This window comes from Heterocephalus glaber, unplaced genomic scaffold, assembly GCF_053883595.1.
Source record: "Heterocephalus glaber isolate CG9 unplaced genomic scaffold, H.glaber_assembly_v1.0 deba00001613, whole genome shotgun sequence".
In the NCBI taxonomy this organism is placed as follows: Eukaryota; Metazoa; Chordata; class Mammalia; order Rodentia; family Bathyergidae; genus Heterocephalus; species Heterocephalus glaber.
The window spans coordinates 40171177-40198145 of NW_028258384.1; the positions used below are offsets into that span (position 1 = coordinate 40171177).

General features: G+C 41.3%; 1 protein-coding gene across 9 annotated transcripts in view; it reads right to left on the minus strand.

Moving 5' to 3' along the window:
* Positions 1 to 22864, minus strand: part of Amot (angiomotin) — an 86331-nt gene extending 63467 nt beyond the window's left edge. For 2 of the 9 annotated variants that reach the window (XM_021241594.2, XM_013078355.3), the window contains exons 1-5: positions 22432 to 22864; positions 14543 to 14608; positions 14284 to 14414; positions 7566 to 7714; positions 4755 to 5688 (exon numbers count right to left, since the gene is read on the minus strand). In XM_021241594.2, the coding sequence (XP_021097253.1) occupies positions 4755 to 5626 (872 nt within the window). In that variant the 5' untranslated portion in view covers positions 5627 to 5688; positions 7566 to 7714; positions 14284 to 14414; positions 14543 to 14608; positions 22432 to 22864. The remainder of the gene's footprint in view (positions 1 to 4754; positions 5689 to 7565; positions 7715 to 14283; positions 14415 to 14542; positions 14609 to 22431) is intronic. The other 7 variants (XM_021241590.2, XM_021241593.2, XM_004861417.3 and 4 more) reach the window with 7 other exon arrangements.
* Positions 22865 to 26969: the final 4105 nt, after the last annotated feature.

Below are 26969 nucleotides of genomic sequence, written 5' to 3' on the forward strand. Positions count from 1 at the left end.
GAATGAAAAAAAATCACTACATTAAATTTCAGGATATCCAATAAACTAGATAATCACAAAAGCCTCCAAACTTGTTCAAACTCTGGGTCTATCCCTCAGGCCTATGCACATCTCTGGTGTACACACATTCTTCTAATTTCACATATATGTATCTATATTATTACTGAATATAGAAGTGGGCATACAGACTACTTGGGCACAGAAGAATTGCTTTATACACAATCTTTCTTTCCAAGAGCTCAAAAGACTAACTGCATCAAAAGCCTGGGAACTGTTTATAAACTTATTTGGTAAATAATTCCCATTTTCCATTCTATGAAACTTCAGTTTCCTCATAGGTAAAATGGAGCATGTGCTTTCTCTTCTCCTTGAGTAAAAGCTATTATCCTTTTTATGTGTCCCTAGACTTAAAATATAATGTCTTGGGATTTTATATTTCTTGGACAGAAAAGAGGAGCTTAAATTTCATGTTTTCCAATCCAATCAAGCTTTCAAAATTTAAGGGAAAAAAATCACTACATCAAATTTTATCCTCATTCCCAGGATTTGAAAGCCCAGAGCCTAGGAAGTGTTTTCTTCTAAAGAGTGGGCACCCAGGTCCAAACTGGGCTTCCTCCTCACACCTCCCCTTCACCCTGTCAAGCAAACCAGGCCTTTCTCTAAAACAGGCCAGACCATTGGCCTCCCTCCTAGCCTGGAGACTCAAAGGCCTCTCCAGGCCCCAGACAGTAAGTACACAGTCTCTCAGGAACCTCAGGAAGGAAGAGATTGGAAAGAGGTCTCTGCTGTCAGATAAGCCCAAAATGAAGATAAGCAGAAAAGAGGCAGCTGCCCCTCGGTTCCCCAGACTGGCAAAGGAAACAGATTTCAGTGTATCATGTTGGAAAACCAAGGCAGTCAGTCACTGGCAGGTTTGCAAATAAGCAAAGGCTTGGACAGTCGCAAAAGGAGAGAAAGCCCCTTAGCAAGGGAATTCCATCTGGACTCCAACATCCACCCACCACCAGAAAGCAGGACAGTATTAACACTGAGATAAATTTTCCCCTGAGAAAAAGGAAAGATGGATGGGGGAGAACTATGGGCAATGACAGAGGAAGCAAAAACACACGCAAAATTAAATACTAATAACAACAAGAGTAATAATAATAATAATAAAAGCAGCAGTCATGTGAGCGGCACACTGTCCAGGTCCCTCCACCCCACAGGAGCTGGAATCATTCCTCACTGACACATTAATGGGGAACAAGCAACCCACAGACAATATAATCACATGATCCCATGGAAGACCTGGCATGCCTCCCTGCCACTTCCCTCCCTTCATACTGATCCTTCTAAAGACTACCTGGGCCACTGGTGCTCTGCAGAAAAAGGGACAGCATGACCATTCATATAGGATAGAGGCTACTGACTCAAATCCAGTCCTCCCCAAGGCCAGAAGGGTGGGGAGTGTGCAGGGGGCCTCCCAAAGACAGCTTGTGAGGACACTAAGGGAAAGCCACTCTACCCAGCTGACACAGTATCTTCCATCCTGCCACATCCATGACTGGGAGTCCCTACCCACACACATACACACACACACACACATATAAGCACACATGCACACACCTGCCAATGCATGCACAAGCCCATTCATGCACACTCACATCACAGGAGGTGCCACCAACAGCCTGGAGCCCAGGTTATCCTCACCCCCAGAGCGGTGCCTCTCCCAAGCTCTGGTATGGTGAATCTGTGAAACCTGGAGCTGGCTGTGAATTCTGGATGATTCCTCTTTCACAACCAGCTTTGCTCTGAACTACAGAGTCAGGTCACCCTGAGATTCCACTCAACAAGGATTTCAAGAAACCTCAGTTCTGGGGAAGATTTCAACATCTGAAAGGAGCTGGCTGCTTTATAAACAGAAATGCTTTAATTTTTAAAAGCGGTTAATAAATGTATAAGCCCCAGATGCAGAAAGGCTCAGCATTTAGAAAGACAAAGATTCAGAAATTTAAAAATTCTTCAGATGGCTTGGCCTTGTTTCCCATCTGGAGTTCTGGGCATTCAAGATATTTATTTTTTAAGTGGGGAAGAGAACATAGGGAAGATGAAGTAATCAAATAATAGTTTATAACATTCTGTTCATTTTAACAGCAAATCTCTAGCATTTCATTATACCTCTAAAGGCAAACAAAGGTTGTTGTTGTTGTTTTAGAAAGCAATATGTTCAAAAAGCTTGCTTTGCATCCTGATCTGTAACTTGTGGATTAAGAACCAAGAAGTTAGTCTTCCAATTGTTTGATGCTAGCAGAAGTTACTTGAAAGGGTACTCACAAACCATACAGCTAGTTGCTTAAAGGAAATAAAGTAAAGATAATGTGTCACCACCTAAAAGCAGTACACTTCAGCAAAGCTGTTCAACTACCTTCTCTTGCCAAGAAACTGTCAATAGGTGCCACTCCCTCACACTAGGGCCCGCAGAAGCTCACAGTTAGAATTTGCCTACTGCAGACCCAAACTTCTTCCTCCGCCTTAGGACCTATCAATTAAGCACATCAACCCCTGTATTCCTGTCCCACAGAGAAGTAACTGTTTGAGAAAACCCCTGTGCTAAAATACTACTGCTCGAGAGGGGCTGAAGATGGGGATGTAGCCAGTAATAGAGCACTGCTTAGCATGCTCAAGGCCCTAGGTTCTATACTCAGCACCAGAGAGAGACAGGAAGACAGAGATGGACAGATACAGACAGAGAGAAAAGAAAGAAAAAGAAAAAAATGGAAAGAAGGGAGGAGGGCAGGTCAGCATGGGCTGTGTTGCAGAAAAAGGATGAGATTCACAAATAATTTAGGAAGGAAGAGAAAATATACATATATCTTCCTGTAAAATACATGCAACTGAATTTCTCTGGTGGTTTAATCAGTATGGGAAGGAAAAAAAACCCTCTTTGTCTCTTTATTATTTATTTAGGCAGATCAAAGGGCTTCTCCATCCAGCTTCAAACACTGTGGGAGTCATTTCAGATCACAAACAATACTGGTGAATGAGTTCTGAAAATAGCTTTCCTGGGAAGGCGGGCCATGTGCTGAGTGGGGCTTTGGCTTCTGCTCTGCGCCTCAGCCGAAACACTCCCCTCCCACAAGGAAGAAGCCATCAGCCCTTCCACATAAGGGAGTCCCACATACTTTTCCATACTGATAGGAAGAGCAAAACAACCCTTCCCCAGGCTTCATTGACATTTTGCTGGCTTGAATGCGTTTCCACTAAGCTGTGATGTCCAACAGAGCAGCCCTTCCCTGGGTCTTCATTGAGCATATGGGAACCGGGTTCTTACTCTGGTTTAAAGCTGAATGGCCCTGTCCTTACCCATTTCCTGTTCTAAGACATATATCAGAACTTGGGCTCTGGTCCTTTGCAAGCTGCAGAGGAGGTTGAAAAGAGTTAGGAAATCAATGAGGGATAAGGGGGAAAAAATCCTAAACCCCCAAAAGTTAGGGATGGAGCCCAAGTGAGCCTCTTGTTTAAAAAGAAAAGGCGGGGAGGACCTGGAAGGGGAAAAATTAAATACCAGGAAATGCCGGGTTCTTTCTTTTCTCTCCACCCTACTCCACCCCTTGAATGCCTTCTCTTATAAGTCACCAGATCACCATATCATCTAGAAGCTTTTCCTTCCCAAATGAGTGAGGAGAGGACAGGAGGCTAAGAGGATCATCAAAGAGACCAAAGGAATCCCAGATCTAGTCTGTGGGCTACCTGTGGAAGAAGGCTAGCATAGGGATAAGGACTTCAAATCCTGCGGTCACCCATCATTGCCCATGGGCACAAAACAGGAATACCAGTCATAACCACCATCATTGCTGCTCATGGTTTCAACCTTCCCTTGCTCCACAGGCTGAAATACTACTGATCAGCAACATAGCCCAAAGACTAATAGTTCAGATACTGAACAGAATCACAGATTCATAAGGTATGGTGAATAGAGCAACAGGGTAAGGGTATTTGGAATATTTAAGAAGTATATTTAGAAAGAACTGAATATATGAAACACAAGTCATGGGAATATTTTTCTTCATGTATTTTAGCATTTGGACAAAACTTCTACATGATATGCTTAGATATTTAGAAACACAACAGATAGCTAACAAATTCTCTGAAGAAGAAAGTCAAAGCAGACTTCATCAACAACAAGGAAGTACAAGGCATGTAGAATATTGTGAAGGTGCACACGTATGTAGTTCCCCCTACCATAATATCTAGCTATTTCTTTAATGTCCAAGAGAATCACAATAATTCTAGAGAAAACGCACAACTAACAGGAAACAGATTTGTTGGCAAATATAAGTAATGATAGTTTTATGGAGGGCAATGCATGGAAGTGATAGGATGTTGCAGACTAATTAAATTCAAGATAATGTATTTCTGTTTCTCAAGGAAGGGCCTAATAACTCACAAGAAGAGGAAAATGTTTTTCTCAATACCCCTGGAGACAGAACAACAAATAGCTACTAAAATCAAGATTTTTGTTCTTTTTCATCCCCTTGGCAGTTGAGGCCAGGCCCATCCTGTAAAGTCAAGGGACCATTAATACAGTGCTAATTATGGCTGAAGAGGCTAGAAATTCAAGTTGACAGGCAATGTACTCATCTAGCAGGGAATATGCATTGCAGAATTTGTTAAACCAAACACCTGCCCATTCCTTCCCTTAAGATTCCCAACACATAGCAGAAGAATATGGTTGGGGATGAGATCAGGAAATGACAGAAAGGCAACACTCTTACCTGGCTGCTCCATACTCAGGGGGATGCTGATACCTCATCAGTTGCCCCTCTGTTCTCCCTGGCTGGTTCAGGCGATGCTCACTATAGAAGTGCCCTGGCTCTTGGGGCTTGCACACTACAGACTGGGGTGGCATGCCCTTGAAGGGATACTCTGGTGGGGGGCCTCGGTGTTCCATGCCCTTCAGGCTATGCTGGTTGGGAGCTTGCCCTTGGGCCTTGTAGAATTCACTGGAACTTGTGGGATTCTTGTAGAGGTCATTGGGTTGTGGTGGGGAGAGGGGAGCACTGGTAACAGGTGGATGGGCCTTAACTCCACTGGTGGCTAGTGACATTTGCATCAATCGTTCACTCAAGGAGCGGACGTGCCCTTGTTTAAGGTCTCTGAGTCCTTCATCCTGATGCATCTTCCCAGGATTGAGCCTTTGAACTGATGGGCGTCCCTCGGTCCTCATCTTCTGGTTGGTGACACCAGTGACATAGAAGGCAGCTCCAACACTGGCATGCTGTTGGCCCCGAAAATATTGAGACTGGACCTTGGCTTCTTCATAGGTCGGAAGTTCCTCATTATTCTGCACTCGGGGAGACAGCTGCTTCTCCATGATGATATTTTCTGATTGGATTTCCTGGCCCTGGGGTTCTTGGCGAGCAGCGTGTGCTACCAGCTGTTGGTGGTGGTCTTGGGGACTCAACACATCATTCTGAGGGCCTGGATTCCCACTGCCAGTGGGGAAAGGAGGGCCATTCCCTGTAGCTTGCTGGTGGATGGCAAGAAGATTGCGATTCTCATTAGGATTGCCATAGCGAAGCTGCTCTTGTAGCAGACGCTGCAAAACTGTGGTCCCTCCACTTGGCTGTTCTTCAGAATTTCTCATCTCTATCGCTGGTGGTGCCTTGTGAAGAGAGAGAGAAATTGGGCACTTGGGCTGCCCTTGACCTGGGAAGGGGAAACAGGAAGCTTAACACCCAATTGATGGATAAATCAATCCTCTAAAGGGGGAAGAAAATGGGTATTTGGGGCAAGGATTCCATTGCAGAAACAAAGTAGAAAATTGAATCTAGAAATAACAGATTAATTGCTGGGATTCCTGGCTTTAGCACCAATATGATGAGGAATGTGGAGGCATAAGAGCTCTCCTCTTTCACTTTTAGCCTGAGTTATATACTCAGTCTTGACTTAATTCCTAGGAGGAATGAGGAAATCTAGGGCAGTTTAAGAAGAGTGATCAGGGTGGGCAATTTTCCAAGGTCCTTACTCACATGGTTCATCTCTCTGTACTGTATTTAAATAAAAAATCCAAGTCTTATGGCTGTAGAGGTAAGGGCAGGACAGTGGGGAGAGTTATCCCACAGACAGGATTTGTAAAGCAGTTTGGTGTGTGATGTGAGCTATAAAATGATAAATAAGAACTAAAATTAATTAAAGGTGAAGAGACCTTGACCAGAGACAACTGATCCTTAAATTGATGCAAATGTTTTTCTCAAATCTCATTTGACTATGAAATATATCTTTTAAAAAAAAATTCCTTTTTGGTATTGTGCATTTTAGATGCTCTGTGGCTTAGTCAGAGAATGCCTTGGGACAATTATTACTGACAAAGTTTCTCTTTCAGCCATCCAGGGACAGTCACTGAGATTTGCTATTGTTGTTGTTGGGTAAGAGAAGCTTAAAGGAGAAGTGCCTCTTTCATTTGAAGTGAACCTCTGACAACATTTGGAAATCTTTCAGGAAAGGGTATGATATAATATCCCCCACTACCACCACCAATTCTTCTAAGGATGTAACATGGGCTGAGTAAAACAGGTAAGATAGTAACACAACTTAAGATTCAAATTCTAATATAATACTAGTTTACAGGGTAACCGAAACAAATGATTTGTCTTTCCCTGACTTCCGTTTTCTTATCTGAAAAATGAGTGGTGGGTGACACACATGCCTTTCCCGCTTATTAGAAACTCGAAAATGCATTGGAGGGAATCTGTCATGGTAAGTACTGCAATTAAACGCTAATGTGAAATAATGAAACTTTTGCTCTAAAGATCTGATGTTACTGGTTAAGAATAGACATAATGTCACACAAAAAGTCACAATAAAGGTCTAATTGGCCTTAGGTTTCTTAATGAAAACCCTGGATTTCTGGCTCTCAGGTCTTCACTTCTATATTAAGCAGTCTCCAATCTTTCTGGAAACATGAAACCCCTTCCTTAGTGATGCAGTGAATGACCGAGAATATGTGTGTGGCAGATGTAGATGGTCGCCTTTTCTCCTTTCTCATTTCTTGATGAGTATCACTCCCTAGTTTCCAATTCTGTTTAGCAGTTCGACCCCACAGCTAGCCCTCCAGAAAAGCTTTTTAAATTCCATTCATCATACTCTTTTGGAAAGTGCATGGCAATCACCAAAAAGCTGAGCAACTTGCCCTCTAATCTCCTTGCCCAGCCTCCCAGTGATCCTCTGGGATTCCTTCATTTGAACTGTCAAAGTAGGATTTTCTCCCGGGCTCACATTCATAACATATAAATTATTTGGTGCATGAAACTGGAGAGAAGACTACTGAACTACTTTTCTTTTCACACACACACACACACACACACACACACACAAAATAAAAACAGAAATGTCTGTAGTTCAAGCAAATCCAATTCCCTTCTACAAGGCAGAAAATGCAGATATTGAGTTGTCCCAGGCCCAGAAAAGTGTGCCACCCCCTCCCATGCCACACGCACCCCACCCAGCACACACACATAGGCGCACACACGCACGCACGCACACACACACATGTACACACACATGTACACACCAATAGTCCATACCTATTTCTGCTTTCTTTTAGGCTTAAAGCCTTGATCAGGATAGGGAATTCTTGCTTATGAGCAGCTCCAGAAACCGCAGTGGCAGATTCCCTCTCCCCTAACACTCAGGTTCAGGGTAAGCGCCGCCAAGAGTCCAACCACTGGTCACTCTGAAATGTTCAGGAGGGGGAGGGAGGGAGAAATAAAAATGTTGTTTCTATATTGCCACCAACAGCCAGAAGTTAACTGAACCTCTCTTTCCAAGGGAATGACTTGTCTTCCCAAGGTGCCTGGCTTTTAAATGAGTGGCAGAATCCATCTCCACTACAACAGAAAAGAAACCTCACTGTCCAGGAACTGTTTTCAGAAGTTCATGCCAGTCTCCAGGTGGTGGAAATGCTCAGGCCTGACACTGGAAAAGAATTGCTCTTTTCTAAGGTCACAGCCCTAGAAAGCTATCCTAGTTGGAATACTGGGTGATGTCAAAAGCTATAACTGCTGTCGTGCTAGGGTACAACGTTTACATTGTAAATGTACATTGTTTATAAGGCTCACTGCCCTAAGTCCCGGCAGGGAAGGCAGTCATCATAAGATAGGTTGTGAGTCAAGTTCCTGATTTGACTGCCTTGGTCTCAGATCCGCAGAGTAAAACAAAACTTCTTTTCAGTAAAGTCATGTAGTATTTTTAAAATATTGACTATTCCAGATATTTGCCAGCCTCATGCAAGGCACAATGAGAAATACAAAGACACACAAAATATAGTTTCTGCCCTCATGGAGCTTACAATCTGATCACCTGATTGATGGTCCACCCATTCTTGCTGGTGTAGGAAAGTTGACTACCCTTCCAAACCTAGAACTACAACCCTTCTCCAAAAACAAGATGCTTCTACTTGCTTTTCTCAGCACTTCTCCTGCCCCAGAATTTCAGCAAAAGAAATCTACTAGACTCATGTAAGTTAGATGAGCTGCAAGAGCCCTTAAGATATGTATTTGAAGTAGTCCTCATTTATAATTTCTACTTTGACCTCTGAAAAGCCCTCCAGGTGCAATCAAATGGTTATAAAACTTATGAGTTTGTGTAGGTGAGATGCACATGAACCACTTCTGACCTAGCCATTACTTATTCATCTCACTTAAAGGAAAAGCTTCAGTCAGCACCAAAGTCTCCATCTGAGGAGCAAACATCTCTGTGTTCTGGAGACATGCCCCAAATGTTCAAGATTTTTTTAAAAAATCACAAAACCACACAATGATGAATTTAACATAATTTCCCTTACAAATGTTGCCAAAGATAAAGTGAGCAAACAAGGTAAACAAACATGGAAATTTGTCTTTCCATCTTGTTTGGTCCAATGTAAAGTCTGAATTGAAGGTAAAATCATTTTTAATCTGCTAAGTAATTATTTTAGGGTGTCTATCCCTAATTTCAAAGCAGCGGAACAACTTTTAATTGGAATCAAAGCAGAACTGTTAACAGAGCTATAGTAAATAACCACCGTGTTTCTATTGTCTGATTTTGAACAAAACATTTGTTTTTTTTAACAAAAACACCAGAAAACAGTGCAAATCTTTTAAACTTCAGTCCCTGGAGAGAAACCACCATACAATTCTTTCCGAGAACTACTTAGATTCTTCTTTATGCCGACTGTGACTTTCTTCTTATGACAGCAGCTCCTCAATGGGAAATGTTTTCTTGTCCAAAGTCTTACTATTCCTTTAATTGTCCTCTCTCTCCTCCACATCCTTTTTAAAACCTAAATCGCTTTATGTTAACCGGACACAGATTGTTCACACACACACACACACACACACACACACACACACGCTCCAGAAAGTTTTGGTTTCTGTTTAAAAGAGGAAAAGAAATCAGCACAAGAAAGCAACATTACAGAGTCCTCTCCAGCTTACTGCTTTTTTCTTAAAGAATTTATGTTCCTATATGTCACAAGTCACCTAAGAAGGAAAACACAACTTCATTTACTTATTAGAGAAAGGAAAGAAAAAGATTCCTTGTCTCATGAACAGAAAGTAAAATGGCATGAATTTTGCAACTTTTAATCCACCCACACCTTTAATCGTGTCACTAAAAGGGATCTGACATCACCTTCAATCAATAAAATAACCTTGTTTCTCCTGGACATACAGGCTGCCCCTTAGGGTATCAGATAGAAGAAGAAAAGATAGCTGTACTTCTGTCTAATTTTTTTTTCTAGTTTCCAGCTTGGATCTGAATGAATCTTTAATTTTTATAGATAAGTAATTTACTAAAATAATAGCAAGCAAATGAGAAGAATTTAAGGCTCAAAGTAAAAAAGACATAAAGCCAATAATAGAGTTTGAAATATTGATATTTACTGAAGGTAAAGCTCTTTATATATAATGATTATATCATTTATAAGGCAAATTAAAGGCTTCAAAATATTTTTGGTAATGTACACCATAACACTTAAAAAACACTTAAAAATTGTTAGTATTCCAAAGTCTATGTCTAGATACACAGACACATTAACGTGTACTTCTGTCTTTAAAAGTGCAATGTGAATCTATATTCAGCTCTTCTGCAACAACAGGGGAGCAAAGCCAAGCTAAATTTGTATCCACTTGCAGCCACTGGCCTCTCCCAGTATACCTGGGAGGCTGAGCCAAAAACACATTTAGTGAGAGACCAGATGTTTCCCAAGCAAAGTCCCTGAAAAATCAACATTACAAGGTACCTAGGACAAAACAAATTTCCAACCTTCAAATAACTTTTGCAATATGCCTATAAGATCTCCTTTCTATTCTTTCTGCCACCTCCTCTTCCTATTCTTCCGCCACCCCTCATTCCACCAACCAGCATGGAGACTCTAAGTCTAGAAAAGCTGTTTCTCCACTAAATCTTGGTGAACTGGTTTCACACAATTTTATTCCCAGCTAAACAGAAAAGAGCCAACTCAAAGTTTCCCTGTAACTGTGTCCATGTATTTATGAACACGAACACACACACACACACACCAACATGCATGCACGCACATACACAGACACAACACCCTCTCACAGAAAGTGAGAAGCCCCAGTAAATTCTCATGCCCTCTTAAGTTGTAGACTGAAGTGTCCTAGAAAATTCCTTTCCTGACAGTTTTTCAACCCAGGATACAAATCACTTCCTTAGGGAAGTAAAAAACAATAGTCTTTTTGTAGGTTATCCCTAAACATTTGATGGATAATGGCTAGGCAGTATAAGTATCATAGTTAAGAGGCTTAGAGTCATACTGCTCAAGTACAAATCCTGGTTCTGTGGCTTACTCACTGACTTCAGACACATCTCTTGACCTCCCCAGTCTCAATTTCATCATCTAGAAAATAGAGGCAATGGTGCTCATACCTCATAGGGTAATTATGAAGATTAAGGGAGGTAATCCATGTAAAGTGCTAAGCACAGAGCCTGGAAAATAGTAAAGGCTCAATAAAAGTTAGCAATTGTTGTAAATAAAATTCCTAAGTAGCCTTTCTTTAGAAGGCTATAGCAATGATATGAAGTAAAGCTGTTTTTTGGAAACCTTTATTTACAACTCAGTCTTCTGTGTAGAGGTCCTTAGATCATCAAAGACCTGAACTGGAAAGGCTCTTGGGAGATGACTTGGTCATCCACTCCTTTCTTTCTATAAGATGGCCATTCCAATGCTTCAAAGGGTTCAGAGCCAGCACCAGAATGCAGGTTTTATAACTTTTAGGGCAAGAGCCCTTCCTTATAGTATATTATCTAGCATCATCAGCTTATACACATAAGATGCCTAATAAATGTATATTAAGTTGAATTAATCTTGGCTTTAAGAGACTATAAACTGGCTAAATGATCCCACCAATTTTCCAGCTCTGTTGGAAGTAAAATGCAATGGTAGGAGGGGGAATTTAAACAGGTAAAAAGGAAGTGTTTAGCTATCAGTATGATGAAAGATCCTTGCAAAATCTCTCTTCTTCAGGCCAAAATGTACAGGTAGATATGAAAGCAGCATAAATTTTCACTGATCAATGTTTCCAGGGCCCTATTCTAGGTCTCAAAAATCCATGATATTAGCTTTGCATTTGCTCTTAATCTTGCCATAGCTTAAAAAAAGACTTAAAGAAAGAGTTGGCTCCCACTCTTTGCTCTTATCTCTACATTTGTCTAGATTAGGCTGGAAAATTACTTTAAGAAACATAACAAGGCCTTTGCATTTCCAAATCTTACTGAGAGTCAGTGTCAGAGATATGTTTCTACAATGGTAATTCAAAGGCTTGGTCATTGTTGGTCCCAATCTCATATAACTGTGCTCCTACACAAATAACTTGAACATGTTAATAGGTCACAAAGGTGACTGACCGTAAAGTGGATGCGAGCAGTGAAATACAAAGTAGGAGAGAGAACCTGTTGCCAGCCCCATTTCATGCTCTGACACACAAATCCATTCCAGAGGACCATACCACACACACTGTCACACCCTGTTTCTTATTATGTCAGAAAACATATAAGGGATCTACAAAATCAGATTGACCATAAAATGAGAAACATTTAAGAATATACCTAGGGCCAGCCACAGTACCACACACCTGTAATCCCAGCACTCAGGTGGCTGTGGTAGGAAGACTGCAAATTCCACGCTAGCCTGGATTACACAGCAAAATCCTGTTCAAAAAAAAGACTATGCCTAGAAACTTCATGCTTTGCCACATTTTCCCTTGACTCCAACGGTACAATACCCCTTTTTATTCTTACTTTATTTTACAAGTAATATAAGCATAGCATGCAAATATTTATAACAAAAAAAATAAATCACTTCTAATCCCAACAGTTCAATTCAAACGTTGTTAACAACAGAACATTCCCTTCACTTCCTCCTATGTGTTTTTACAAAACAATAAAATAATGTACATATAATTTTGGATCCTACATTTATTTCACTTTATCATAAGTACTTTCTCCACGTTGTGGCATAGACTCTCTAACAAACATTCTAATGGCTGTGTAATAGTCCATAAAATGAGTGCATCAAGATTTGCTTACCCAATCTCCAATTATTAAGTCACTGAAATGGCTTCCAATGTTGTGGTAGTCTAAATAATGTTACAAAACCCACCTTGTGATTTAGCTTTTTTCAATTTTTGGAGTGTTTCCTAATGATGGAATCCCAGAAGCGAAATTAATGAGTCAAGGAGTATGACTGTTTTTAGACAACCCATTAGAGAAATAAAACTACCAAAACACCAAAGCTCCATGAAATCTCTTCCTCACAATGAAAAGCTCTCCTGCTTCCATTTCAACCAGGGCTGAGTTAGGCTTCAGGGAGAGAGGGAGAGAGGCCAAGAGAAGCAGTGTAGTATCCCAGTAGCTTGCGAAATGACAGAATGGAATGTGGGCTCCCCTGTGAATCCAGCTTGCATGCACTTGCCCCAAATTGCCACTTGGCCAAGAAGCTAATTAGAAAAAGCATCAGGTGGGTGAAAGCAGGGTCACAGCCTGTAATGGCTTATATCATCTTTCATTTTTGCCCTTGGATAAATCTGATAGTCAGCTTGCAGACATTCAGTTCTAGTGACCCAACCTGCTCCATTCTGAAAATTTAGCTTGTTTTCAGATCTTCTCAACATATCCTACAAGGCATTTTGCTCTATAGAACCAACCATACATGATCAATGAGCCTGTGTGCTATGTGTGTACCTTTATTCATAGCCTCAGTTAAGGTGACATTTAAAGTCAGCCCTTTTAATATTATATGACTGTGCCAGGGATTTAGCTCAGTGGTTCTGCCGCCTGCCTTGAAAGCACAAGGACCCAAGTTTGATCCCCGGTATCAAAAAAAAAAAATACATCTTTAATATTATATGACTAAGTGGCACCTGTCTTAAATGGTCAATGTGTTATAGACAGGTTTCCTTGCAGATTCAACTATAAAGCCATCCAGTCCTGGAGAAGGGGAGGCAGCAAACTAGAGGTACCTCTGGCTTAGTGAAAGCAGCCATGACAGGCACTTGTTTCCTTTGCTTCTTTGCCAGAACTCTCAGAAAAGAGAAGTTCTGCTTTTAACCTGCTCAATCCCTCTTACCACAATTATGCTCAACATGGAAAATGAATTCTCTTTTTTCTGGACTCTCTTCTTTCTCTCCACTGCTACATTTATCACAGCATATTTTCCACAGGCCATTTAGTGAGCACTTACTATAAAAAGACACTGTCTTAGGTAGAAATAAAGAAAAAAGAAAAAAAACACAGGAAAAAACTCAAGAAAACAGAGTCCAATCCTCCAGGAGTGGCCAGGCAAACAGAGGAGGCACAATGCGATGAATAAACAGAGTTCTGAGCTCATAGTTCTGGCAATGTGGAAGACTCTGCATTCCCCAAAAAAAGCTTCCTGGAGGGAAAAAACTTTTGAGCTTAGCAGAAGACATGGAATCTGGTAACCAACTTGAAGTCAAAGACAGGTTGAGATATATCTTTGGGAGTCATTAGTATATTGGTGACAGCTAAGGTCCTAAGAGGGGGCTGGACATTACAGAGTAGAATGAGAACAGAATCAAGGATAAAACTAAGGATGAAACCCTGAAAAAAATGATCATTCAAGGATCAGGCACTTTCCAAATGTGCTGGTGAGAGAAATTCCTTATTGATTCTATAGCTTTTCTCTCCATACACCTTCAATATAGACCCGGACTAATGCATTGCTTCAGAGACAGAAGTCCCAGCTGCAATACAAAGAGAGAAACAAAATTTAATTCTTACCAGTTATGCTTCTAAATGCTCAGGCAGAAATCACAGTAATGAGTTGAACCAGAAATGGAAGTGGAAATCACTAGATGGTGAAATCAGGCATGGGCTGCCTGTGTGATTTTTCACTGTATCTGTCCCAATACCTAAAACATTAATTGATACATACAGTCTGCTTAATAGTTGCATATTGAGTGAATAACAAATCCCCAAAGATTTTGCTAAAGGCAGTATCAGAAGAAAAGGAATGAAAGATACGGAATAACAATATTACCTTTAGTTTCTCAGCCTTCTTTCTAAGGATCCAAAAGCCCCTTCCCTCCTGTTCTTCTCAGCAGCTCTGTGCAAAAATAAAGGCATATGTGATTAATTCCATTTAACAACTGGAGAAGCTCAAGTCTGGAACAGATAGCTAACAATAACTAATTTCACCAGAGTTTCACTGTTGTTCATTGGTAGGGTCAGGATGAGAAACCGGGTTTTGTAACTTCCTGTCCCGTCATGTTATAAGACAAAACCCTCCAAAGATTACGTCTCTGGTTTTTAAGAGACCAGTTCATGAGAGAAATTCATTCCAAAAGCAACCTCCCTCAGCATTCCTACAGGATCTTGAACAAGTGAGAGTGCTACACCTAGCAAAAAATTATCTAAGACATTTCCCAAGCCAACTTTGGGATGGCTAAATGTAATTCCCCAGGGTGCTCTAGTGACATAATAGGGCAGTTCTTATTTTGCTATACCCCTTTTTTAGGAAGCTCCATCTACCTTCAGCCTCAGTTTTGTGTCTGACTGGGGCTCAGATGCTGACTGCAGGTGTGGCATCCAGCAGGTGCATGGACAGGAGCCAACATTTCATATCTTCATGCCAAAGGGCTTGAGTCACCCTCCCAAGACAGAAGCAGCTCCTCCTCCTCCTGTTGCTGATCTTGGAGCACCTGCACCCTGCCTTGATTGAGCTGCAACTGCAAAACTGAATGGAGATCCTGCCTTCCCAAGAAGAACTACAGTGAGATCAGCGAAGCCACAAATCATATAACCAGCCAACTTTCCCACTTGCAGAAACTAATGTAGGCACATACCATGGGAATGTATCAGGGAGCATATGTACGGAATGACCATCCTGTACAAGTTATGGAACAAAGGAAGACCACAAGCAGACACATATTATACATTGCACTGAAGAGCATCGACTCTGTTGCAAATGACCCTGAAACTTCAGAAGCTAAACTCATTCCCCTAAAAATGATGAGTAGAATAGAAAGAATCTGCTAGGAATCCTGTGATCTTATTTCCACCATAACCCCTCTTCTTTAGACTATCAAGAGAGAAGTGCATAGTCTATTCACAAAAAACACCACGTCAGAAAACTCATCACAAAACTATCTGGCAGACTGAGGAGCCCAGAATGCTCCTGGGGGCAGAGGGAGTCATCAGTATTTATTAGCCCTAACAAACATTTGCTTTTTAAAAACAATCTACCTTCCCCTGAGCCCTCTCTTCCACTATTCTCCTACACAGAGCAAAGAGAAAGTAATTGTAGAAGGAAAGGAAATCAAATATTACCTTAATAAAATTGTTTATTATGATTAATGATATTTCTCCAAGTCTCAAGGAAAACAAAAATTTAATAAGCTTTAGTTTATGGCCCATGGTCTATAAAGTAAAAGTGGCTACTAAACTAAAATGTGATCATTGTATATAAATGGAATAAAGCAAAAGTCTGAATTAAAAAGCTAAATGTAATAAAGATGAAATTAGATTCCTTCAAAATAGGCAATCTAAATAATTTTCCCCATCTGTGATTTTTATCTTCGTTTGCTATCACATGAAAAAATGTCACTAATTCAGTGTAAATCTATGCCCCTTGAAAAGGATCAAAATGAATAAAGAATTCACTAATTAGCTTCCTAATGGGGAATGTTTTAATTGAACTATTCTATAACAACCTTCATCAAAGTTTCCAGGGCAACTTCATAAAAGGATGTCAAACCTGGCCCATATTCTTATCCCCTTAAAAATAATTCTCAATACACAGAAACACAGAAAGCAGATTTCTCTTCAATACTGTTACCACTCAGGCCACTACATTTTCTGATGTCAGCAATCCCCTTCCCACAAATATTCCAAGTATGCACCACCATCATTCTCCTTTCAATTATGTGGTTTCTCTGCTCCTTTACTGATTGAGTCCAGGCCTCTTGGATAATGAGAAGCATGTGCAGGGAAAATATGCTCTTAAAAACACATACATCAGTTTCATCTGCATTAAAATGGGGGAGAGTGGATCATTTGTCCATATCAAAAGGATCAAAATGTAAAGTTTGCTATGAGACATTACAAGGGGGAAAAAAGATCTGCATCAATTCCCTAAGGAGGGGACAGTTATTGTGATCTGAAGCAACACCAATAAGAATAAGGGAGCCCCCGCAAAAAATTCACCCTTTCTAGTTTCGCAACATCTATATTTAATGTTATCTTAATGTTGCCTTGGGGGGGGGTATTTAAGTTCTGACATACACATGGAAATGAGCCATGAATTGTGCAGCAAGCATAAATATTCCATCATTAATAAAAACCAGCTGTGAAAAAACACTACAATGGCTGGGTTTCAGTTACTGGCTATCATCAGTATTTGTCACAGGCAAATATTACTCAAAACTTTCTTCGTTAAAACATACACAGAAGTTTGCCTTACTCTTTAACATTCTGGAAGACCTTTGAAGAGCTCGCTGACCACTGACTCACTATAGTGCATTCCAGCCGGTGTCTCTTTTTGAAGCTATTTTTTTTATCACCCTGGCTGTCACTAGCGTCTTCTCATTTGCACCTCAAATTACCGCAGAGTATGAAAATGTTTAATTGTTTTCCTAAAAGCTGAGAGGGTCAATAATACAAATCTGGGGCCAATCTTAATTATAGCCAGTAAGGCAATGGAGTACCAAAGGGCACTGAACACTATAAGAGAGCAAAGCTCATTAAAAGTGAACACCTGCTCGGGACCCTGTAATAATCCCGCTCTGCCATCATACAAACACCTTTCATCCAATGACCTCAAAGCATGTGCCCAGAATGAAGCATGCCTAAACACCTCTGTGAAGTATTAATATCCTTGCTTCCCAGAAGGGTAACTGGAGCTTAGAGCAGCTAATTCATGTACCCTTGATCACATGGCAAGTAAGAAAGGGACTGGGCAGAGAAATCCAGATCCTGGCATCAAGTAATATAGGCTAATATCATTTCATGGGGTTGGGACAATAGTGAAAGTGACTTCACAAATATCTAGGCAAGCCTACTGAATTTTGAAAAGAGTACATTTTTCAAGAACTGCCTGAGGGTGTATTAGCAAATAGATCTATTTGTATTTACCCATGAACATTTATTACAAAAAATACTCCTGTACTTCATTTGGCGCTTCATAAACAGCAAGGACTGTATCTCGGCCAGCTTGGGCTACATAATGAATTCACGGCCAGCCTGAACTGCATAGCGAGACCCTGTCTCATCAAATAAAAAAACAAAACAACAAACAAAACCCCATATCTCACTATTCTATTCTGTATAGAGAAATTATTAAATTTATGATGAGCCATTGGTTACCAAGCATGAATCCATCAAAAATTGGAGATCTCATATATGCTATTCCATGTTCTCGAAGGAAAAATTAAAAGTCCATGAAACTAAACTTTCATTACACCATGAAGAACTCAAATGAAGTTCCCATTGTGTGAGAGACACTATACTATATCTACATGTCTTTTATTTGTCTACATGTTTGTATTACAGAACACTGCAGTTTGTTTTGGGGAACTGATACGTGCATATAACATATCTTGACCATTTTCAATCTTTTTAGCCCCCTCTCCCTTTCCACCTGATCCCCTTCTCATGATTTAAATTTTATATTATTTTCAAAGCTATACAATAAGCATATCTGTGCTTTCTCACTTCTTTTTTCTTCTGGAGATTTCACACTCTACCTAAATTTCTCTTGATGAGATATCATGAGACAGTGATTTAAGAATCACTGTCAATTATTTAGACAAAGTAAACAGTGGGCTCCTAGTTTTTGTTTTGTTTTGTTGTTAAAAATGAATGGGGAGGGTAAAAGGAGGTCAAAAGAATAAAATTAGCAGCCTTGCTAGGTACATAAACAACCCCATCACAGAAAGTGTCTAGGGATTACTGACTAAATCTGTTAGTCTCCCCTGGAACTCAAGAAACAAATGGGATTCTTCACCAATATTCATTCAGGTTTCTCCTTACAGGTTTAAAAATCTATGTCTTAGGTGAGCTCTTATTTAAAAGCGACATCCTATATCCCTATGGCCTTAGCTATGTAAAATTCATATGAGTACTGTAACAAAGACTTAAAAGAAACTGAGAAAAATGAAAGTAAGTGATCTGTTAGGATGATGGGATTCTTGATAACGTTTTGGACAGGGTCTTAGTTTTTTAATTTTATGTTGTTAAAATATAAAACACAATGCATTTATATGGATATATCCTTACAATCTCCTTTTTTAAAAAAACAGGATGATTACATGACTGTATTTCTAACAACCATTGCACCTCATTCTAATAGCAATCATTTACATTAACACCAGATACTGAAGCCCAGAAAGAGAACTACGAGTTTTAAGAACTGTTTCTGAAAATCATCCTGTTGGACCTCTACAACTTACAGTAGAGAAGACTTGCCAAGGGTAGTAAGCCAGGTTAGAGCTGGGTCTAGAGCATAGGTCCCTCTTACCAATAGGCTCACTTGAGAAAGCTTACTATAGATTCTTAGCCTTAAAATGGCATCAGTTGCCATTATTTACTAGAAACAATTTTCTGAATCGTTGGGTCAAATACAACAACTGGAAATAGAATCTTTTACTTAAATGAGGTGGCTAGTCCCATCTTTAGACTTATTTAAAATCCATGAAGTTTGATTTATTTCCAGAAAGTAATGCTAGCTCCCTTCTACAGGCACTTGTGTGCCAGTGCTACTGTGGCCAGTATTATTACAAACTAGAATAATTTAGACAATTATCTCTATCTCACATAACAAAAAGACTTCAAAATCCAAATAGCGACCTCTTTTAATTCAAGCAGTAATCATTACAACAAACTCTAATGTATTCCTTTACACAATAAATATGTTCCTGATAAGGCCTAGTTGTAGTGATTTTTTTTTATATATATCACACCATAGTTTAAAGGCACTAACTAGGAAAGCTAGTTCTTTCAAAAACACCTGTTATGGATCCTTTTATTTTCTTTCTCTTTTCTTGTTCAGATTGTGTGTGTGCACGTGCGCATGTGTGTGTATAAGGGGCAACTTTCCCCCTTTCTCTGGGTTGAAAAGGGCCAGAAGCCCACCATGGAGGAGAGTGATACAGTATGGCCAACCTGTTTAATGCTCCCTTAGTCCCGGGAACCAAATTCTAACCTTTGACTTGGGGGTGGAACCCTAGATTTTGGACCAAAGTCCACAAAAGGCAGAAAGAAATGAAAAGTAAGACTAAAGACAACACATCATAGAAAAACACAAACAAAAATTCCTGGAGACAGGAAATCAATGGATCACAATTCTAAACAAATTGGTTTAGTCCCCAGCTAATTAACTTGTCAAGCAAATCTCTAAACCCACTGAATCCATGGGAGAAAGAAGTGATGTAATAGGAGATTTGGAAACATTTACCCATTTATCATCCTAAAAGGCTCAGCCACGACCACACACACCTCTTTCCACCTCTTTCAGTGGGTTTTAGCTGGGTTTACTGGGCACAAAGGACAATTTCTACCAGACAGCCCCTAAGAATAGACTGTTCTCATGCATTCCAAATGCTCAGTCTCCATGGAGGAGGCTACCTGGTCACAAGCATTTCCCAAGAGGAGATATATCCTCTACTCTTCTTCCTTGGTAACACCCCCCCACACACACACACCATGTTGCCCCAAACAAAGCAACTTCTAACCATCCTGAGAAACTTGGGGGACTTTTCTGGGGTAAAGGAAAAGAAAAGTTGGGGGGGGGGGGGCAAAAGAGTGTGAGAAACTCCTCTTATCTCCAAATGGAAAAAAGGGCCTTAAAAAGCTGGATCAAAGGAAGAAAGGGGGATGGGGGTGAAGGGCTGCTTAATTACAAAGACACCCTTTTAAAGAAGGCCCAGGCCCTGGGAGAGGGCTCCTAGGAGAGGCCCAGAAGCAGATGTACCCACTTAGGATTCTGGCACTCAATGGGACCTCAAAGTCAGAGCATCCATCTCTCCGCCTTCCCATTAGAAGATTCTTTATGCATTCTGGAAAGAGTCAGCTTCATTCTTTATAGGACTTCAGAAAAAGCAACTCCACAAAATGCCTTAGTTATGCACCAGTCTCATAAATGCAACTTCATAAACTAGAAATGAGATTTTAACTTCCAAATCCCAAACAATATTGAATATGAATTTTTAAAATCCTTTTCTAAAATCTGTTTCAATAGGTAAGCAGATCCACAAAGGTCACATAAAAGTTACTCTACATAGAAATGTGGTCTCAAGTTTACTTCACACCTAGATTACAAATTCAGAAAAATGTACTTTCAATTTTACAGAGCCACAACTTTTCCAAAGAAAGAAGTAGCTTAAAATGAAGTATGATGTAGCACCAGAAAGTATCTGTAAATGACACCGGATAAACCCATACAGAATTTCTGGAACCTGAGTTATCATCTGTAAATAGATGCAACTACTCTACAACCACCTGGCTATTAAAATGTCCCAGGCCAGCTATAAAATGTAGTTTGGTCAGGCCAGCTTTTCCCTCCCAGCTGATCTGAAACATGATAGCCTTTAAAATTGCTGCCATGTAAAGTTCCTTCTCTACCTTTCTGCTTTCCTTTACCCCATTAAAATCAACCAAAGAAATTATTTTAAACTAGAAGTAAATAATTTGCTCCCAAATAAGCAACGGGTCAGGATATCTCAGTAACAGGTCTTCGAACACTACCATTCTTACAAGTTTGATGCACTTGTCCAACTGAAGATAGGTGGGAGATGGGTGAAAATTTATCCCATGTCCAAAATAGCATTTCAGACTGTTCTTAGCGACTGAGGATACTGAAAGGTCTAACTGAGGAGGCTTCACAAAAGCTGGCCTGAGAAAGAACTTTTCACAAAGCCTAGCTCAAGGAGACTTAAATGCCTTTAGCCCTTCATCATTGAAGATTATGGTGGCTAATTATCTTCCTCACTGAATGAGAGAAGATTATATTCTTGAATTTTAAACTGCCTGCCAACATCTACTATTCAGGGCCAGGAAGAGAACTGAACACCTGAGGTTGTCCAAAAATTCTTGCTACAAGAAATACTGTAAATTGAAAATACTCTTTCTCTCAAACTTTCGCTTTCCTCTCACTAGTTTGTACACACTATCCTTTTGCAAATGATTAGTATAATATTATTAGTGGCAATTTACCAGGGATTACTCACAGTCTATAAAGACTGTCATTTTCCCTCCCATGTTTCCTTCTCTTCCTTTTTATTTATCCATAAGACCCATCTTACTGTTGAAGCAGCAATTTACAGGGGCACAACCTTGGATCCGCTAAACACCTGCCTGATCCACCAAAATACTTGTGCCTTGGATCTTATAAAGTAACTGAAGGCACCCCCTCCTCACTACCACCACCATCACACAAACAAAGAGTCCTGATATGTTGTAGATTACTCCCAGATTTTAAAATTTGAAGAATTCATACATGGCCCCGGGGTCGGGGGAGGGTGAGCCTCCTAAGCACTTAGGAGAAAGCCATCTAGTTATCTAAGATAAGCAGGAGCATTTGGTGATTGGCTAAAGGTAAAACTCAGCTTGCCTCAGGTCTTTAGTTTCTCACATGACTAATTACCTAGACCTAGAGACCTGCAGGAGACCCCAGGAGTCAAAGAAGGTAAAAGTGCCACCAAGTAGTGGTACCCTCTAGCATCTCCTCGCTGAAGTAGGACAAGAGGGGCGCACACTCTTTAATTAATTTAACCGGCTACACATCCCAGAAAACTCATGGCCAGCTGCAGAAAGTGGAACACACGGTCATCCCCACACACATCTAGATCGGCTCACACCGAAGGCACGACCAAGTTCATGCCACCATAGATTCCTGCCCAAGTTCCCCACGAAAAGTAACCACGCGTCTCCTACCCCTGAAGGCAACGAAGACAAGGTGACGACTCTGCTTGCTCAAGTGGCTTTGGTCCCGGACCAGCGGCCAGGGATGGGTAGGGGGAAGCCCCAATTCCCGGCAGCTCCCCTCCTCTCCGCTCCGTCCGGGCTCTTCTTGGTGGCAGTGGACAGACAGGATACTGGGCCAGAGGGTGGAGCAGTGGACGGTGGGAGGCTAGACAGACTGGAGGTAGTGGTAGTGTGGGGGAGGCGGGAGAACTAAGGGAAGACGAGGCCAAAGGAAAGAGAGCAGAGATGGAGGAGTAATTCAGGGGTCTACCAGTTTAGGCAGCCTGAAAGCTCCTCGGAAGGAAGGGGCGTGACTGCGATGAAGGCAGCTCTGGGGCAAAGGATGGGAGGTAGAGGGGGAGGAATGGGTGGCTTTTCTTCTGGCAACCAGCGGCTAGGACCGCCCAGGAGAGGGAGGGGGAGTGGACTCTGAGGGAGGAGGAGCGGAGGGCGGGGAAAGAAGGGCGGGGAAAGAAGGGCGGGAGCCCGCCCGGACTCGGGGTGGGGGGCGAGGGTAAGGGTGAGGGTGAGGGTAGGTGGACACGGAAGAGTAGCAGGGCCTCGGGACGGGGAATTTTCAAACAGTTGAATGGCGGGGTCCAGGAGCTCGGCAAAGGTGGGAGATCCTCGCTGCTGACTTGCTTAGGGTAGCCCGGGGAGTCTACCCAGGGACTGTTCTGGAGGAAGGAAAGTGTTCTGCAGACTACAATAATAACCTATGGCAACAGCACAGCAGAGCCGCGTGGGAGAGCCATTGCAGCTCCCCGCCCCGCAGCGGGAGGAAGAAAAACAAATAATAGAAATGCTGAAAAGCAGCTTCTACCAAAGCCTTGTTAAAATAATTCAGGAAGGAGCAGCGCTCCTCCGTTTTCCTTCCCCTCCAGCTTCCTATTACCAGCAGGCCCCCACCCAGGTCACAGCTCTGGGGAGACACCCTCCGTTTTTTCCTTTGCTCCCTGTGACCTCCCCTTCTTCCCTCTTCTCCCTCCTCCTTCCCCGCCTTCTTCAGGCCCCGGCGCCGGGAGGCTGGAGAAGACGTGGGAGGGGCTTTGAGGAGGCCCCGCCTCTTGGGAGGACTGGGAGCGCCAGGCCTAGGAGGAGGGGACCTTGAAGTGTGAATTCCACCCACCCACCATTCTTTTACAGCTACTCCTTGGCCAGTCCTGGCTAAATTTCGCTTGTGATTGGTCCCTTGACCCGCCAATCTGATCCTTTTTTCCCACCCACTCTCAAAATTAATAAAGCTAAACAAGAGGCTATTGTCTACGCCTCTCTGTTCTCCCCCAGGTACTGCTGGGAATAGAAAGATGAGACGCTTCACTTCTCAGTCTTATAAAAGACTGTGACAGTGTGTCGGCTGACTCTAGTACACCTTCATATTTATTGCACTGTCCAGCCTTCTGGGAATAGGTAATTTTTCCCTCTTAATTCATTAAACCAGGAGAAAAAAGTACATGAAGTGTCAATGTAGTACTCACATTTCTTGGCTGAGAAAAATGATATTGGTTAAGAGTCTAGAAGGTTAAATACAACAGCATCCTGGAACACAGAAAATCTACCATTTTACATTTGGGAAAATGACAGCACAAAGAAACAGTGTAGGGGTAGCAAAATAACATGGAATTTGGAACCAAAGGAAGAATTCGTTGTGGGCTCTGGCACTTATTAGCTAGTTGTGTGACTTTTAAGTGGCTTAACTTTTGAGTCTTAATTTTCCTATCTGTAAATAATGCTATAAGACATGCCCTATTAACTTAATGGCACTGGTGTGAAAATAAAATGAAATGTATGTGAGACTCTAAACCACAAAGCACTCCACACATGTATGTGTTTCTGCTTGTCTATGGCACATGGTGGACAGTCTCACATGTGTTTGAGAATTAAATAGTCTGCTCATCTGTTTTAAGCAATTATATCCAAGGTTGTGTAGCTTTTGTGGCTTTATTTTAAAAAGTCAACTCTTCTTACAATTTTGGGAGTGAATGTTCAGTTGGCTCCCTGCAGTTAGAATAATAAATTACCCCTCTTCTAATCAGGGTGGATGAGATTTCTTTTTTAAACAGTTCTGCAGTTGTGCCTTGACCTAAATCTGTTGTGGTGCCAGTACTCAAAGAGGAAATCATGCTGTGTATCTCTGATTTGAACTTGAGAAAACAAATATGAGGAAACATTTACCATGGAAACCACCATTCTCTACAGATCCATATTTCCTAGAAAACATTTCAAGTAGGAAACAAGTCTAAATGTAGAGGCCTTGACAACTCAAAGCTATTATAATAAACTCACACCAATGACAGACTGACACCCAATTCAAGCCTGTCTATTGGGAGCCTTCTGAGAGGCCATGGATCAAGGCACGCAAAAGGAAGTGTACTCAAAGGCAACACAATCTCATAGTGAGCAAGGTCTCAGAATATCCCTCTGGATGCAGAAAAAGTACTGGGCAGATGGCGCACAGTAGAATGCACTCTGCTAGGGGTTGCTGATTCAGAAGCAGGACCATAAGCAAAATGAATTCTAGGTATAATTCTGTTTATGTGTGAAGTGAGGTAACCTGGGTGATTTTTTCATGAGCATGGTGAGTCTTTGAGTATTTGAGACCTGGAGACACCTGGTTGGTGAGGAGAGATTATTCCAGTCTTGTGGAGGTGAAGGCAGGAGAGCTAGATTGCGTGGCTCTAGAGAGTTATTATTGATCATAATGGCAACAGGATACTTGCTAAACTTGACAATGTCGTTAAAATGGAAAGAGAAAATATCCACATGGTAAAATTAAAGTAAAACAGTACTGAGAGGGTATGTGGTGTCAAGTTCCTCTCCACCACCCTGATTTCCTTCCTGTCCCTTACATATGGGATCAGCACTCACTGTAGACCTTATATTTCTTTAATCTTCAATGTGTATTAAATATATTTCTGTCTCAGGATAACTACCTGTGGTGGATTAACTAATGGTCAACTTGTAATGCCCAGCTGAACTGAATCAGTGTGATCTGGGCATGGAAGATCCACCTGAGGATTGTTGCCAATAGCCATAAAGAGAACTGGAGGGGAAGACTGTGGGCTGTTGATTTTCTACAAGTTTGCTGTAGATGGTTTTTCCTGATGCAAACTTGGCTGTTCTAGGTTGAGTAGGAGCTCAGGGCCTGGCTATCTCTGGGAATGGCTGCTGTTCTCCTCAGGGGAGCTTTGATCTTCACCATGAGCATCACTTCCTGGCTCTAATGTGGATCCCTCAGCCTGGTGGCACAAATCCTTCATACCACAGATGTAGGTACTGGCTCCCACCATCTGGGTGCAGATCCTCAATACGGACAAGAATGAGACATTGCCATGGGCTCTATGCCACTGGCTGGACTCGTGGAGAACATTGCCTTGGACTCTAAGCCTTTAGCTGGACTTGTGTGGGACATTGCTGTGGAATCCAGGCCCTTGGTGTGGCTAGTGTGTGGCTAATCTCTTACACTCCTCTGTATTTGACTTTTTGGGTAAATATCATAAAATAATCCTATAAATTATGTGTCCTGTATTAAATGTATGCCCTTGCCAAAACCCTGACTACAACACTACCTTTAATATGATAGCTGAGTATCTCATTACAAAGGTGTGCAAAAATTACTTTACTCATTCCCCTATTAAGAGGAGATTTAGGCCATTGTCCATCTTGTGCCTCTGCAGAAGATACTAGAAAAAGAAAATCATGGTAGTAAAGGCCTAGTGGCTTTGTAATATGTGTGCCCCCACCCTGAAGTTGCCCTCTCAAAGACTTTTCCAGCATGTCTTCCCACAGCTACTGAAAACCCCTAAAGCACAGCTCTTTCAATACCCCTTCTCAAACACTGCTTTGGGCATGACTATTTTTCAAATTTTAATTTTGATGGAGTAGTTAGGAGAGCGCTGAATTTAAGGGTGAATGAGGTCATGTGTGAGTTACTTCTTAGCCTGTAGTAAACAAGTTTCCTGGTACCTCAGCTTTACCAAGTTCTTCTAAGCTTCTTAGGTATTCCTTTTCTCTTGGCATGCAAGAGTTCCTCCATGTTTTTACACTGAAAATCTTTCAGTTTGTTTAAACTGAGTTTGCATTTAAAGCTATGCGTTGACTGCTCTACTTAAAAGGGAGGGGGAAGGGGAGGCCAAAATCAACAAACATCTATTGAACTGCTATTATAGGCAGGACTGAAAAAACAAAGAAGTCTGAGACTTGGCACCTGCCTTCCAGGACATATACTTAAAGGGCCAACTAACAAGCATATGCTAAGTGCTAAATGAATGGTATTGACAATAAAAGCTGTGGAAGTTAAGAGAAAGGAGTGAAAACTGTTCCAGAGAGTGAGTTTATACAGTAAACTATGCCACACACATTTAACTAATCCCCACAGCATCCCCATGTCTTCATATCCTGACTATAAAATATGGAAAGCCCTCTGGGGATACCAGAATTAACCACTCGCAGTAAAACACCTGTGTGGACACTGGGCTGCCTTAGTACTGCATATTTAAAACTTTCAT